Source organism: Mesoplodon bidens, assembly GCF_964165515.1.
Source record: "Mesoplodon bidens genome assembly, chromosome: 2".
NCBI classification, from domain to species: Eukaryota; Metazoa; Chordata; class Mammalia; order Artiodactyla; family Ziphiidae; genus Mesoplodon; species Mesoplodon bidens.
Genome location: NC_138177.1, coordinates 62,136,843 through 62,152,625, shown reverse-complemented (window position 1 = coordinate 62,152,625; position 15,783 = coordinate 62,136,843). Strand labels below are relative to the sequence as shown.

Below are 15,783 nucleotides of genomic sequence, written 5' to 3'. Positions count from 1 at the left end.
CTAATGGCTGTCCTCAACTGATAATTATATATACATCTATATAATACATGAAACTCTGGGAACAGATGCTTTTAGAAGCCATCATGCAAGCCAGTCACTACTACACAACACTGCTAACTTAACTGTAGTTATGTGATAACATTAGATCCCCTAATTTTAATTTTATTGGGTTTGCACAGAACACTTAATCTTCTAAAGGACCCTCACTCATGTGAGGTGAGGAATCAGGAGTCAAACTGTAGAACTAAAACTTGACATCAGTTTAGTGTTTCATTGGTGTTTTAGGTTGCTTCTGGTAAGTATAGGTTTGTTTATATTTCTGACTGCTTAGATTTTTGTTTTAGCCATTTAAAATCAGATTTTTAACTATTTATACTCCTAGGAATTTTCTTGCTAAAAGATGAGTTGGAGTTGAGTTTCAGATGATGGTGTAGGTTCAGTTGAGAATTTTTTGGCCTATAACCCTACAATTACTATAGGAATACTTAGCAGTACAAGATAGTGCCTCAGGGGCTTTTGTCTTTTTAGCAATTAACTTACTGCTAGCAACCATTTGCATGAGTCTGCTTTTCAGTATACATCAGTATTACTGGGGTTGTATAGACTTATGGGGGTGGGGAGTAAGGTTTGTTGCTAATCAGTGTTTGTGTCCTAAATGTTTAGGTGCTATTGAAAAATCTTGGATATACCTTCTAGCTTAAAATTGCTTATTAAAGAATTCATACTCTAATCATCGCAGTGGGAGAGTGATGGCCAAGTGACATTTGGTAGGCTGTCATGCCTGTGTAGCACAGAAAATTTTGGGAAGAGAGATGGGATAGATAAAAATGTTGCCCAGGAAAACGTTAAGTTTTAAGAAGCAGTTTCAAGGTCAGAATTAATAGTAACACCTGCATTTGTATGAAGTGACATAATCCTAGAGAGTATTTAAGAAATTAAGAAGAGGGAGTGCACCATACAGTAAATAAGAGAAAAAAAGTTGATGCCAAGTTTGGCAGAACGAGATCTGTAAATGAAACTTGGTTTATTGTTCACCCCTTCCCTACCTCCCCTCAGTGGCAAGCAAAACACTGAATAAACAAAAATTATCTGAACAGATGTCCCAATTATACCCTGAGAAAACTCACCTGTGAGATTGCTGTTGGTTTAAGGGGTGCTTTCACTAGAAACTTCTGCATATAGTTACTTAATAGCTATCATCCTGAGGCAAGAATTGGATTAGATTGATTACTAAGACGTTAATCAGGAAAGAACAGAAAGTGCTTTAAGATAGAATTCATAAAGTAACTGGAACTGTAAAAAATTTTCTTTGTTGCTGGTAGGTTACACCTTGTTACTCCTATCTAGCCTTTGGTGGCTGGCTCTGGCTCAGACCTAGGAGGCTGAGACCAGCTTCTGGCCCTGATATCCAGACAGCAAAATGGAACCTTAAAAATGAAGTATGAGTCAAATCAATTTGACATTGAAGTGACAAAAAGAACCATATTAAATCTAGGAAACGATAAGCTGTCATTTGCCTAGGATCCTGTCTGAAAATAAATACGGAACTAGATGTCTTGAACACTAACAAGATTTTAAAGCTTCTTAAAGACAGTTTTCCTTGAAAAAATACTATTTTCAAGGAAAGGTAACTCGGTAGTATTTCTTTTTCACCTGTGGAATTTACGTTCATGGACAGACTGTTTTGTATTCGCCTCAGTTGTGGAAATTGACATTTTTCTATGAACTTTTACTTAATATAAATTGGCTTTTATCCTAGGATTGTTTTTATAACCAGTCCCATTGCACAAATGAGGAAACATTTTGATAGCTTATAAGGCAGTGGTATAGACATCTTTCACATGTAAAGATCTGTAAGGGTATTTCTGATGTGCTTTAAAAGCCTAAACCAGAATAAACTTACTAAGGAAGGCATAAACTTGTATCTTCAGTCCAAGTCGTAGTTTCTGGTATTAGACATAAAACACATCTTAAAATCATTAGTTTCCATAATTTCCTTCTTACACATTGAAATGGTTTGAATCTAAACTTGGTCATTGTTCATATTTCTGGGACTCTGGACTTTATAAAAATGGGTTTAGGTTTTAACATTTTAGTAATAGTTAATGAAAGTAAGGGTGTATGTTAATGGCAATGGCCTGGCAATAAGTTGCAATGCTTAGTTTATGTATTGGAACTCTTGCTTATGCATGAGTTTTAAGGGACTGTTAAATTAGTGCTTTGAGTTAGAAGCTTACCAACTGCCTCATCTCTAAACAGCGATTTGGATTTATTAGGTTAAGCCACAGTTTCTTCAAATCATTAATTGCCTTAACTAAAAAATAGGTAAAACTACAATATCCTTGTGATATGGAGAGCCTTTATCTTGGGTAATGTTCAGATGTGACTTTTTTTGGCCCTGTCATTCCACAACTTCTGTGCTAAAACATGCCAGGTAATAGATCTACCCAGTTCAGTGCTTGAGTTTTATTTAGGCTGCTCTAATCCCCAGTTCTTAACTTAGTACTACAGGTACATGTTTACAAGACATAGTAAAAATACATTGTCCACCTAACTCCTGTTGAAGTGACATTTGTTTTATTAATCCTTACTAATCTTGATGTTTAAAAAGTAAATCCTTAAGAATTTGGAAATGACCTACAGTACTGATTGATGTAGTATGTATGTGTCCCCGAGTGTTGAGGTAGGAAAAAAATCAAAAACCAGCATCCCCAAGTATCTTAACGTTAATCTTAAATTATAAACTTGTGAATTTGAACAGGAAATAACCTACCTTAACATATAATTCTTATATATTTTGCTGATTAGGTATGCTATTTTATTTGGTGGTCACATTTAGTAAATTTCAACCATGCAGATAGCTGGATCTCAGAAAATAAGAGCTTTAGGTAGGAGGGAAATGGCTAACCAAGATACTTATTAAGTAGGCATGTATACTTTCACATCTTAGCTGACTGACTGAAGATACAGGGTGATAGGATATGTTCAATTAGCTTGCCCAAGGAATTAGTCCATGAGGAATGGTAGACTGGAAATAGGTGGGAATATTACTCATAATGTTAACCAGAATTACTCAAAAAAATTTAACACCTGTAAATTGTGCATTTAGGTTGGGAATGTGCTGTCCACCTGGGAAGCTGAATAAGTACAACTTTTTGGCATTATGTAGACAGTTGGTGCTTTCACTTGTTGCTTGTAGATCCAATATTAGGGGAGTAAATGTTGCAGATAACTGATAGGCCAGGACATCTGTGATCCGTTTGGTTAGGTGAGTTACAGGGACAAGAACTTAATCGTGTGTTTAATGTGTAATCATTTGTAATTATCACCTAGGAGTATTACAATTTTTTTCTCCTTTTCATGCCAGGAATCAACATATACTTGCATCTTGACAAGGAACAGGGGTTTTGCTTTTAAACAAAACTGGATCTGTGGGTATGAGAAACTATTATAGTTGAAAGTGATGTGGGAATACCAGTCCAGGCAAATGGAGAAATGTCTTATGGAAAGGTTCAGTTAATTTGTTCAGATATTTCAGTTACAATCACAGCGCTACACCAATGGCACAGCAGTTATTCCTGAGCATGCCCAGCTTGGGTATCTGCACAACTGGATGTTATGAAGGGACTACAGGCCTGGAAAGCTAGCATAGTGTTTAAAACCTGTAAACAGTGAACTGTCGTGGCATGTTCTTTTCTGCCAATCCTCTAATACTCCATTCCGTGATCTTACAGGAAGTAAAATTAGTTTTGCCTAGTAAGATAATTTATACTTGCCACGCACTTGAGAAGCACTGCCACAAATTAGTATCAGCCAAAATTGTTTTCTTTTAAAAAAGCAAAAGCAATCAAGAACTTTGAGATGGCCACTGTAGACACTTAACTTGCGTGGCTTTCATGAGAAAGAAAAAAGAGATACAGAGAAAGTGAGATAAAGTTAATACCTCAGAAGAACAGTTGAAGCTTACTTGAATGACAGGATAACTTTTTACAGTAGTTGTTAATAAGGTATCCTTTCAGTTGTCTGTAGTTAAGGGAGATGGGAGAGTCATGGTCAAGAACAACAAAAGGTTCCAACTTACTTTTTTTTTTTTTTTGAAAAATAAAAAATAATGTGCTGATTTAAATTTCATCTCCTTTTCCTTAGTCTGTCCATGTGAATGTGCTGTGTGGAAGAGTAAAAGGGTCCAAGTAAATGTGTTCCAGTGATTCCAATAGGTATTCCAAATTAATTGCTGCTTGTACATTTAACACGTGTTATACTGGGCTTCCAGGATCACCTTAATTAGAACTCCTCTTATTTTAAAAAGGCAGGGGAAAGGGAGAAATTAGTAACTAGGTGCATAGATTTGTCTGTAACAGGAAAGAAAGGTTCTCTAGTATCTCCTTTGCATACCTGAAATGAGGTATTTGGTGGTATGTTAGCAATTGGTGGTCCTCTTGCATAGGTTAAAGGCAGTACATGCAAATAGAGCCAAGTCCCTTTAAGGTTAAATCCTTATTCTAATGGTTCAAATTCCTTCTATTTAATGATATGTAAGACATTGTTTCAATATCCTCCCTACTTGTAGAGTTGAAATACTTCCTTACAGTATTCTAATACAAAGATATCTAGGATACCTATGTCCTTGGGTTCCCAAAATCTTTCTGCATCTGTATTAAATGCACAAATACTTTTTGTTAGCTTATAATAACTTGGAAAATGATCTTTTTAGATAATGAAGTGATGTAAATTTACATGAAAGTACAAAAAAATCAGGAAGTGAAATTTAAGACAAGGACTTTGATTATACTAGTCCAGAGCATGTACTTTCTTGTTGCCCTGAAATTATTTAAAGACACAATAAGAAGCTTAGAAGAAATTAGTTTTTCCCACTACATACTTTAGAATAATGTATTTTGGTGAAGTGAGAGGACTTGGGTGCTGTACTGACTGAAAATGTAACTACCAGGGTTTCCTCAGTGAAATACAGTTCTACTCTGTCAAATAAAAGCAATCTCTAAAGACTTTTGAAGAGCAGACAACTTAGAGTAAAAGGTAAAAACTCAAAGCCATTTCTGTTCATTTGAGAAAAAACAAACTAGAAAGATGTTTTTAAAGCAAACTTAGAATTTAGATAGCAGAACACGTTTCATTTCACGTAAGACATTGTTTTTATGAACACTTAACCCTTTAAGAAACCAGTATATGCAAATTTGAATCCCCTAAGGGTAGGCCATATAATAGGTGTTTTACAACTTATAGAACTTAGTAGAAGTTATTCCTAGAAAAGAGTAGAAAAAATAGCTGCCTGTTAAGTCCATATGAACATTTAGGGAACAACAGAAACCTTCAATTTAGTACTTACAGTTACTGGTAGCTTTCTCAAGATAAAAATACTTGGAAAAAGTCATCTTTTAACCTCTAGAAAATAGTGGTTGAAAAGACTCAAATGTTTGCAACACTGATCAGTAGTGCTCACATTACGAACTTTAAAATGTAATACTTTATTTAAAAAACAAAGCTTTTTTGTCCCTAAAGCTTGTCTTAAAATTTAAATATGGAACTTAATGCACAAAATAACCTGTGTAAGATACCAGTATTTGGGTGGTAGAGGATATTGTTATATATTATTACTGACCTGATTTGATGACCAATGGACCGTATTTTAAGATGCTTCCCAAAGATATTTTATTCTAGAGTACTATTAAAAACCACAGTTAAAGCAATCAGTAATTCTTCTACTTTGCTCATTAAGGTATTCTGCTTTCCCAAAGTAGTTTACGTTAACATCACTTTTAAAGGGGTGTCTTAATCCCCATCCACCACAGATTTTTACCTAGGAATAGAAGGATTCAAACCCTATTTGATCCCTAGCTTTTTGCTGAAAAGTGCATAAACAGGAATCCTGAATTTATTATATAGACCTCCTCGCATAATAAAATCGAAGCAAAGGGAAACCAGCGATGGAGTAGAGGTACGTAGACTGAAGAGATGCTTGCAAATTAAATGATGGTATTAGGGATAGTCACATTTCTTGTTGGCAAACTTGGTCAATAGAAATCACAAGTCCAGAGAAAAGCTAGTTAATTTTAAATTCCCTGAGGTTCTTTTACTGAGATGTAAAGCAAGTAGTCAAGGAAAAACAGGGAGGGGTGAGGGAAGGGGGGGAACTGCGTAAAGCACTTAGAGGTAGTTAAAGTAGGTACGCTGCAAAGTTTTAAACCTACTAATTGCCACAATTCTATTTTAATCAGCTATTTAGCTGGTACCTACCGCTATATCACCTAGTGTGAAATTTCGGATTTAATGGAATAATGAAGGAAGCAGTGCAGCTGGAGGCTTCAAGTGGGCTTGGAAGGTAGGTTACTCTTTCAGCTTAAATTTGGAAAGTGTAAGCTTTTGGATGAGAGGGACTGGTGAACATTTAGTAATTAAACTAACGTGTTGACGCTTTATACCAGACATTTGATTGGGAATGTAAAGATAATTGACAGGGTTCTTGTAGCACAAGACAGTGACCAACGGAAGTGCCAACTACTGTTAGTGGAACATGAAACAAAGTAGTGTGAGAGTCTAAAAGAAGTGATGATCCTAATTCGAGAAGTTAGTGAGCAAGAGAGTGGAAGGTTATAGAGAGGAGGTAGGAGGAAGGGCATTATAAGTGAAATGAAAAAATTTGAGCAGAGGTGTGAATTCAGTTCATGGTGGCCAGAGGTACACTGGAGATGGGACTGGCAAAACTTCACAGTTTGAACTTGAAGTTGGATGGCAGAGTGGAAGAAGACTGGACTGAAGGGACCAGAAGTGGAAGTGTCAAGATAAACTTGGAGGCCTTGGAGGTCTGGTAGCAATGTTTTAAGGTCCTAGAGCATGTTGAATGGTCCAATAATTAATTAATGCATTTTGTATCATTTTAATAGGTAAAGAAGAAAAAATCCTAATGATTTTTAAGTTTATGAAATATTTGAAAAGTAATCCAAATAAGTAATTATATTTAAACTTCTGTTTTTATCCAGGTCTCCAGTTTATGCAGTCATTCTGCTGTGAAAATGAACTAACGTTGTTACTATTGAAGGCCTTGGAAATTTTTACCAGCTGAGAGATTTTTCTCTTACTCAGGGTAAGATGTAATCATAGTGTGCTAGAGCTGGAAGGGACTTGACTTACATAATCCATTTGCCTGATTTCATAAGTTACATGTTATCAAACTGAAGCTGAGAACATAAGTGGCCTGCACAGCTTGTTAAATATCAAATTTGATTAGTACTCATCAATTCCTCCACCCCACCCCAACTCATGCCTTTTAAAACATGAGTGACTGTCACATGGAATTTTTAAAATAATTGTTTAAGATCAATTTGAATAGTATAGACTGCACTCAGCTTTGATTTGTGTCAGTAACGGCAGGCAGATGATCTTGCAAATACTTCCTTCTCTTTTCTAATAACCTTCCCTTGTTAATGTCCAAGTCTTTCCTTTGGTGGCTGCCAGATGATTAGGATCAATAAAAATCTCTTAGAACATATATGCTTGACAGTGTCACTCATGATAGGGCATTTGATAAACCATGTAGCTTGTGTACCCTAACCCTCATAATGACAGCCATAAGGTGAGCATGGGAGGGAAAATGCTACCGCTCTTGTGAACTGGAGCAGGCCCCTACCTATCCTGAAAATTCAGAACAAAATAAAGTTTCAAAACATCTCTTCCTTGATCTGTTTAGCTCACCCGTGATAATCAGTAGGACCAGTAGTAATGCCATAATCCTATCCACTGGTGTCGTCTTTCATACTTACCATTCCTTAACCAGAAAGGTCTCTAAGCCTGGGTTTTAAGTAATGTCGATATTTATTAAACCAAAAATGATGAATGAATGAATAAATGCTGTGGACTTAGTTGGGTGTTGGGTGCTTTTTTTAAATGGCAGCCAGTTGAATTATAAATGTCTTTACATTAATGGAACAATATGTGTGTAATTCTGCAGTATTTTCCTTTGCACCAAACAAGTTTCTGAAAATATTTTTATGTGTGCCATGTACATATTTAAGTTCTACTTAAAAATAAAAATTCTGCATACATCCAAAAAATATTTAGAGCAGCTAAAACCACCTTTCCTTTCTGAGAGATGACTCACCTGTTGAAGTGGAAGAATAGGGTCAAGCAATGGGTACATTTTTAAAATAACAATTGCAAAGTGACGACCCATTAGTTTTAAGTCTGATATAACATCACTGGCTTTAGAAATCAGAAAGTATCCCCTCATTTTTAACAGGGTACAGTAATACAGTTGTGATTTTTGTTTTTAAGGCGAGTTTTAACATTGAACTGAGATTTTATTTCTTGAAACGTCAGGTGTACTCACTGCTTACTATAAGGAAACACTTCTAAGCATGTTAAACATGAGGTTTATTTTAAGTATGAGTCCACTATGTGCTATACTGACAGTAGTTACAGGGCCAGAATAAGTTTGTAAATATTCATACACATGTAAAAAAGACTACAACTTACACATACTTTATTTACTTGGTTGAAAGCCTTGTGGTATATAAAATGCTTTCTAGAGTTGATCTCGGCTTTGTTCACACCGAAGTGAGTTGTATCTGGGTTTTCTGTGCTCAAGACTGCTCAATTGCTGCTGCTGCTGCTGTTGGTTTGTTTTCTTTCAGGATCAAGGTGGGTACTTTCATATAAAATCTTGTTTTTAATTCCTTCTCTGGCAAGTCTTTCCTGGATTCTTAGCTTTGCATAATTATACCTACAGTGGAACCTAGTAAGGAGAACATGAATAAATTATTGATATAACATACCTGTAGAAACTAATTTGAAATTTGTAATCAAAATTTTTAAATGCTTACAGATGACTGTCAGTGATTGTGAACACATTCTTAAGGTAGCATTTTCAGATGTTATGCCATAGGTAGGGATTGAAATGAGCATTAGGATAAGATAAAAGGTTGAGGCCTTCCTAAATGAAGTATAAACCCTGACATGGCATTAATGCAGTGCCTAATGTCATGCATTCATCTGTTCATTTGACAAATGACACAAAATGTGTGTATATATATACATATTTAAAAGATTAAAGGCAGTCTGGCAATATCATTTTGTAAGATACATTTCAGTGAGGGTGGGGGATCTCAGTGGGAGGTTGCTCTGAGTAGAGCATGTGCTTTGGAACTAGATAAACCTATTACAATCGTGGATCTTCTTGAATACTTAGCACACATACCAGCATCCTAAAGTCACCAAGATAAATCCTCCTATTCCAACGTCACATGATCTTCTAATTCTACCTGTCAAAAGGAAGCATAAACACTAATACACTGCATGTTATAATACTTCATCTAGGAAAAAAACTTCAGAGAAACATGTTTTTTATGCATAGAGAGAAGCAGGTACTCACTAGTTAACAAAAAGTGTCCAAGGCCAGCCACAACAGATCCTAATGAGCCATACAATGTCGAATCCCGTGCACAGGGGACGTTTTCAACATCTAAAATTCCTAGGAGCTTAAAGGGCTACGAAAAATAAAAAAACTTAGATTGGACAAGAGAATATTTTATTTTAGGGTGGTTTGGCAAAGATTAAAACCATCTTTAATCATCCTGCTTTGGTATATAATATGAATCTAAAATGGAGACCCTGAGAATTTGACCAGAAAGTCCTAAGCAGGTAGGGTAAATTAAACCTAAATTGATTATGGTACCATGGTTATGCTATAATTTGTTAATCAACTGGTTTGGAGATAAGGTAAGGGCATACATTATTTTATGAGCTCTTTAAACATCTGTATGAAATCATTTGGGGATTTGGCTATCACTGAAATTTAAAAGCAGCATAATTTCCTTTTAATAACCTGAGACACATAGATGGGAAAAGTGAAATTGTCCTAACCATGTTGCTTATAATATTAGTATACTGCTGTTTTAAATTCCTTTAAGGACTGCAGATTTTCTGTGTTAACTAGTAACAACACATCAGTTGTGTCTGTAAGAATAAATGCTTTGTGTTAAGACAAATCTCGTCTGTTTCTTGCCTGTGATATGAAGTTGCCGTTGATTGTATTTCTTTGTTGATAGTACATGGTAACCACACCTAGGTGTGATGAAAAAAGCTGGAAATCTAGAGGGTTGGATTTTATTCTCAGCTCTGCCACTAACTTCTGTAACCTGTAGGACGTATTTTTTTATCTGGCCTGCAATCTGTAATGAAGGGGTTCAGCTAGGTGATAATTTAAGTTCCTTCAAGTGCTAAAATGAATGGTTTGAAAATTATATAGTCTTCATTGGATTTATGGATTTGTTCTCCCTCATTAAAAAATACTGCCACTTTAAGCATAACATTTTCCAACTTGAATGTCTTGTCACTCTCACTCTGTACTTAGGGGTTTTGGGAGGGCAGGACAGAATTTTTTTTTATAAGTCACTTTTGTTTTGCTACAGCATTCTATTCATAAAAAAAAAAAACTTAAGGTACTGTTTTCAGTTAATGTAGCTTTTAAAAAGGAAGCCACTTGTCCATTCTTTGGGATGAGATATACCTAGATGGTAATATACTGTAAGGGAAAAAGAGTGGAAGAAATGGGAAAAGGACAGTAAAGGGCAAGTCAGATTAAAGGTTGAAACATGAAGGTATTGTGTTTGCTTTGGCTCAGGCTTCTGCAGGAAAGACAATGTGACTCCGGTTCCTAATAAAGCAAAAGTTACATACTCTTGGATCATTATGTTCCTTTTTTTTTTTTGCCTCTGCCCGCTCCCTCCCCGCCCCCAACATGTTTACTTCATGAGCACAGCAGGTGCTCATTGAAGTTGCAGACTTGAATGTTAAAAGGCTCTTTAGTACAAATCTTCATGTACAAAGAGGTTGGGATTTAATTCTGCTTCTAGGCTTTTCATTTAATTTAGCAAAAGATGATGGTTTCTCACCCTCGGGTCAAGAGCCAGGTGGAATTTATGGCCCCGGAGGGGAAGGAGAGTGTGATCTGTTCTGCAGCTAGGCCATTGCCCTGGGGGAAGGATGCTAAATAGACTGAGATGGGGTGGTGGTGTTTAATGTCAGATCTTAGAAGCCAGTGAGACCAGCTTCTACCACGGGATAGAATGTTAAGATGGCTTTCGTATTTAAGCAGAGAGAAAGAAAGGAACTATCAAGTGTTGGCTGCAGCATGCCAAACACTGCACATCTCTGCCAAAGACAGCACTTCTTTCAAGGCTTCTGGGCTTTTTCATTTGGATTCCGTTCCATAATGGAGCCCTAGTGTGACCCCAGGATACACCAGAATCTGCAAACTTTGCTGGGGGGGGACATTTGGATAAAATTATCAGCCCCAGTTCTTTGCCAAGTGTGTAGAATAAACTTGCTGAACATCTGAAATAGTGCTGTTTGTTTAAATCAGCTAGGTAGGTAACTTTGAGCTTTTTAGAGATTTTCAAATCCCACCCTCAGATTCTGACTCAATAGGCCCCGGGCATTTATGTTTAGGAAACCGCCCACCCCCCAGACTGGGAGAAACACTGCTTTAGAGATTTTAGGAAAGTAAAATTTTGAAATTGCAGATAATGGAATAATCCAGTTTATTTTGAAAGATAAACATATCCTTTTTAAGTGGTACCTTCTAAAACCAACAGTGTGGGTTAGAGGCCAAGGATGCTACTGCTAAACGTCCTACAATGCATGTATCACCTACAAAACTGCCTTGGTCAATGTCAGCGCCAAGGTTGAGAAGCCAATGCTTGTCTAATACCATAATTTAGAGGTGCCAAGGACCTATTAGTGCCCGGCCCTTTATATCCCTTGTTTTTAATTCTCACAAACTCTTTGTGACATTTTCTCTGAAACAGGCTCAGGGTTTAAGTAGAAGGCTAATAAGTGCTCGCAGAGTGGATGTGGAAGTCAGTCTAACCCTGAAAGCCTGTCATTCCCACTGCAGCATTTAACCCTTTGGTTTTTTAGTAAACACCAAGGTTCACATATAGAGAGTAATAGAACTGAGTACATAACTGTAGATCTGCAGTTTGTATCAAAACTGGGTAAGGATGTACAAAGACTTTTCCCCCTTTACTAGTAGGGAATTTTCATCCTCCTGGTAAAGTTGGAGTTTAGACTGCTGATGACTTAAAAGCAAGTATGGAATACTGTAATGAAGTCTTGAGCTTATATTTTTGAGAGTACACTGAACTTTCTCAGAAATGAAAATAAAGAGTCTAAGCCTGAAGTCACTTTGAAGTTATGTTTGTAACGTTCAAGGCATTTAACATTCCTCTTTTATTCCGTAGTTGTCTGCAAACTTAAGGTTCACCTGCTATTAACAAAGCCTTTAAATGTAAACTAAAATTATAGACTTTTTGGTAAGCTAATATTTTTAAGCTTAGACTTAGAAAGGCAGCCTTACCAACACACCTTGATGGAATTAAGGGAAGCTCAAAAAAATTTCTAAGCCAGAATGCCAATTTAATAAATTATAGGAAACAGATCAGATCAAATTAGAGCTACTTCATTTCCCACTGTTAAATGTATCTGCATCATTGCTCATATTCTGCCTTTCCTTTTGTTTCAAAGGAGCAACTGGCCCTACTCCTATTTAAAACTAGTCCTCACTTTGCAGTTGATTACCTTCTCCACTCTCAAAAGACTGCTTCTGTGGTTATCCCATCTTTCATTTGCATTACTTGTTTTTCCTCCTTTTAATAATCTCCAATCTAGAAACATACAAAATAAATCCCCCTCTCCTGACACCCTTTCCCTGCAAGCCACCGTCCCATTTTTCTGTTCCCTGTCACTGCAAAACTAAAGTTACCTGTCTGTGCTTCTTCACTTACAAACCTATGTTCCCTTTAACTTGCTTCAACCAGACATTTACCAACTGTACTCGACGGAAACAGCACCACTGAGGTTTTCTAAAAGACAATCGTTTTGCAAAATCCATCATACTTTACATCTCAGCACATGTGGCACAGATAATCATTTGTTTTTGAAACATTTTCTTTGGCTTCAAATACAGTATTAATCAAAAAAAATTTTCATGTATTTCTTTTCTTGATTCTCAATGGGTTAAACGACCCTCAAGACCCTAAAATGACAGCAATTATCTCCTATCAAAGGTGGACAACCAGATACAAAAAGGATGAAAGCCCCATTCAAGATCCCAGTGTTCTCACAAAACAATGTAGAATTTTGTGTTTGTAGTCATGGTGCCCCTTGAAATACGCAAGTTTCAAACAAGGGTACATTCTGTTAAAGTAAGCATATTCCAAATACTATGTGAGACATTAAAAACAGAAAAGGCACCAACAGTGTATAAACTGACAAAAATTTTTTGAAAAAAAAATATGGAAACAATTTACCCAACATTTATTCATAACCATGTGATGATCTAGGCCAAATTTAGATGGAAAATTCCCCAGAGAAGCAAGAACACTGAATAAGTGATCAAAATTTTCAAGCTGAGCAGAGAATATCCTAAAACTATAGGTGCAGTGTGGCACACAGTGTGGGTCTTAAATAAATATTTGTGAATCTAATTGATATCTCTCTATGGCTTAACTATTTAAAATTTTCTTCTTCCATTACCTTTTTGAAACACGTTATTTACTCTGCATTGAGGATATAAAAATTGGGTTCCCTGCTCTTAAGACACAAATTAACTTCCAGTATAATGCTGTAATGATCCAGCAGTGTACAAGGTGTCCGGGAGATAGAAGCAGAAGCACCTCAGTCTCTTGAGGAGTCGGGAAGCCCTTGAGGGGAGACCGGAGATAACCCTGTTTAGCTTTAATACACCGGAGAGGAAAGCATGAGAAGAGTCACACGGGTTAGTTAGGTGATGAGCTTTGTATCACAGGCCGAGAAATTCGTATTTATCCTGAAAGCAATGGGCAGCTACGACTGGTTTTAAGCAGAGAGGTGGAATTATGCATTTTACAGGGTAGCCCACAAGGACGACTGTGGAAGGTGAAGCGAGAAAGGCAGAGCAGGAAGACATGAATGCCAGCCAGCGAAGCTATTGGATACATACGATACTGCATCCTCCACGTGGTCGAGTGAAAACAAGGTTAACGGGAAAAAAATCTCAATCTTTTCATCACCCTCCTGCTCTGGATATAAATTCACTCGAATATAACCAAGTTCTCATTCCTCAGCATTTACCGATTCCTCTGTTAAGTGTTGTGAAGTATACAGCCTTAAAGACAAGGCACCTGTCCTCAGCTTTTAAATCCCTCTCTTTGCTAGTAAATTACAATATGAGGCCCCTGTCAACAAAACTTTCTTTCCAAAGGGATCAGTCTTGTGACCTGCAGTAATCTATCGGTACCGGTCCCCTCATCCTCCTAGTTTGGGTCACTTAAATCATGGCAATTAGGATAAAAATGTCGGGGGATGGGAGGAGGGGAGCTGTTCGATTGCAGAGAAGCTAATGACACGTGCTTCCGGCCCGGGTCTCCCAGCTCTAGATCCCTCGTCCTTAGGCGCCGCCCGCCCGTGCTCCGCGCGCCCCGCCGCACCCCGCCGCAGCCCGGATTACCTTCCCCTTCCCGGGCTCCCCGGCCTCCGGCGCAGCCGCCATGGGGACAGTCGGCGCCTCCACCCCGCCCCGTCGCCGCCGCTGGGCGCCGTGAGCGGACGCCCCGCCCCGCCTTGGCCAGCCCGGCCCGCGCCTGCGTTCGCGCTGTCCGCCATTTTAGGGAACGTTTCCCAGTCTCCGCGGCGGCATCACCGGCCGAGCCGATTGCCTTTGGTGTGGCCGCCATTTCCTTTGTTCAGTTGAACGGATCACGTCTTCTCTACCGGGGCTCTCCCCAGCCCGAGGGCCTGGACCAGGGGAGGAGGAGAAGGACTCGTGAAGCAACCGCGCACCCGGACTCTTGACACTTAGAGGCTGCGCCGTTTCCCGCCCCCGCCCCTCCTCTCGCCCCAACCGCCATTTCTAACTGTCGTCCGCGCGCGTGCGCTCGCTCCCGTGCGTGGGCGCTGGGCGCGCGCGGCGGGGCGGCCGGGACCGCGCGGAGCGGGCGTGCGCGCCGCCGCCGCTTTGTCCTGGGAACGGGAGCCCCCACCCCGCCAAGCCCACGGCCCGGAAGTCGGCCCGTACTGGCTTGCGGCCCGCGTCCCCTTCGTGTCCTTTGTCTTCCCGCCCCGGGACGAGTCCTGGGCGACCCCGGCAGCTCCATCCAGCGCCAGCCACCGTTTCGCCCCGAGCGAAAGTGTGGTCCAGCGCTCACACCGCTTACTCCCTGCTTTGGCTTCATCAGGGAGGGGCTTTAAAATAGCGCCACTCGGCTTGCCTGAAGGAGACTGGGGACAAAATGGAGGGAGGACCTTGTCAGTGAAGACGCCTCAGGACGTTTGTGCCCGCCGTGCAGGCGGGGAAGGCAGGCGGGGTGAAGTAGAAAAAGGCCTGCGACACTCGTTGTTGAATGTTAGGTAGTGTTCCACGTATACTCCGCCCTACGACTGCGACTTAGCGTGAAATCTGCGTATTTGAGACAGCAGTCGTCTGGTGTGAGATAGGGCTTGACCGCTTTCTCAACCCTCTAAGTCAATACAATTCCTTTTCCCGTATTTTTTTTTCTATGCACCGTAAGGAAAATGTCCCTATCAAAGCCATAATTATGCCTTCTTTGTTTATGTACCTTTATATTTCAAAGTATATTCCTGAGAAAATGTTCAAGCTTTAGAGTGTGTCATTGTGCAGAGTCATGCTGTTGTGCACACAGTAAGGGCTGGATAAGGTTCGCGGTGATTGTTTGCTATCAGCTGTCAGTGAGGTGTTTTCTTATTCCTTATGCTTTCCTGATCATTTAA

At 38.9% G+C, this 15,783-nt stretch overlaps 1 protein-coding gene across 1 annotated transcript; it reads right to left on the bottom strand.

Annotated features, from left to right (window-relative positions):
- Window positions 1–8,480: 8,480 nt before the first annotated feature.
- Window positions 8,481–14,867, bottom strand: COX20 (cytochrome c oxidase assembly factor COX20). Its single transcript, XM_081225528.1, has 4 exons — window positions 14,504–14,867; window positions 9,386–9,500; window positions 9,212–9,275; window positions 8,481–8,749 (listed from the first exon to the last, which is right to left on the bottom strand). The coding sequence occupies exons 1-4, from the start codon at window positions 14,543–14,545 to the stop codon at window positions 8,608–8,610; spliced, it is 363 nt and encodes a 120-aa protein (XP_081081654.1). The 5' UTR covers window positions 14,546–14,867; the 3' UTR covers window positions 8,481–8,607.
- Window positions 14,868–15,783: the final 916 nt, after the last annotated feature.

Excerpts from the sequence above, each read along its gene's own strand:
- COX20 (XM_081225528.1), bottom strand. The coding sequence starts at position 14,545 with ATGGCGGCTGCGCCGGAGGCCGGGGAGCCCGGGAAGGGGAAG. Across the intron at positions 9,501-14,503 it reads GGGAGCCCGGGAAGGGGAAG|CCCTTTAAGCTCCTAGGAAT; the intron begins GTAATCCGGGCT and ends TATTTTTCGTAG. Across the intron at positions 8,750-9,211 it reads TTGGTGACTTTAGGATGCTG|GTTCCACTGTAGGTATAATT; the intron begins GTATGTGTGCTA and ends TCTCCTTACTAG.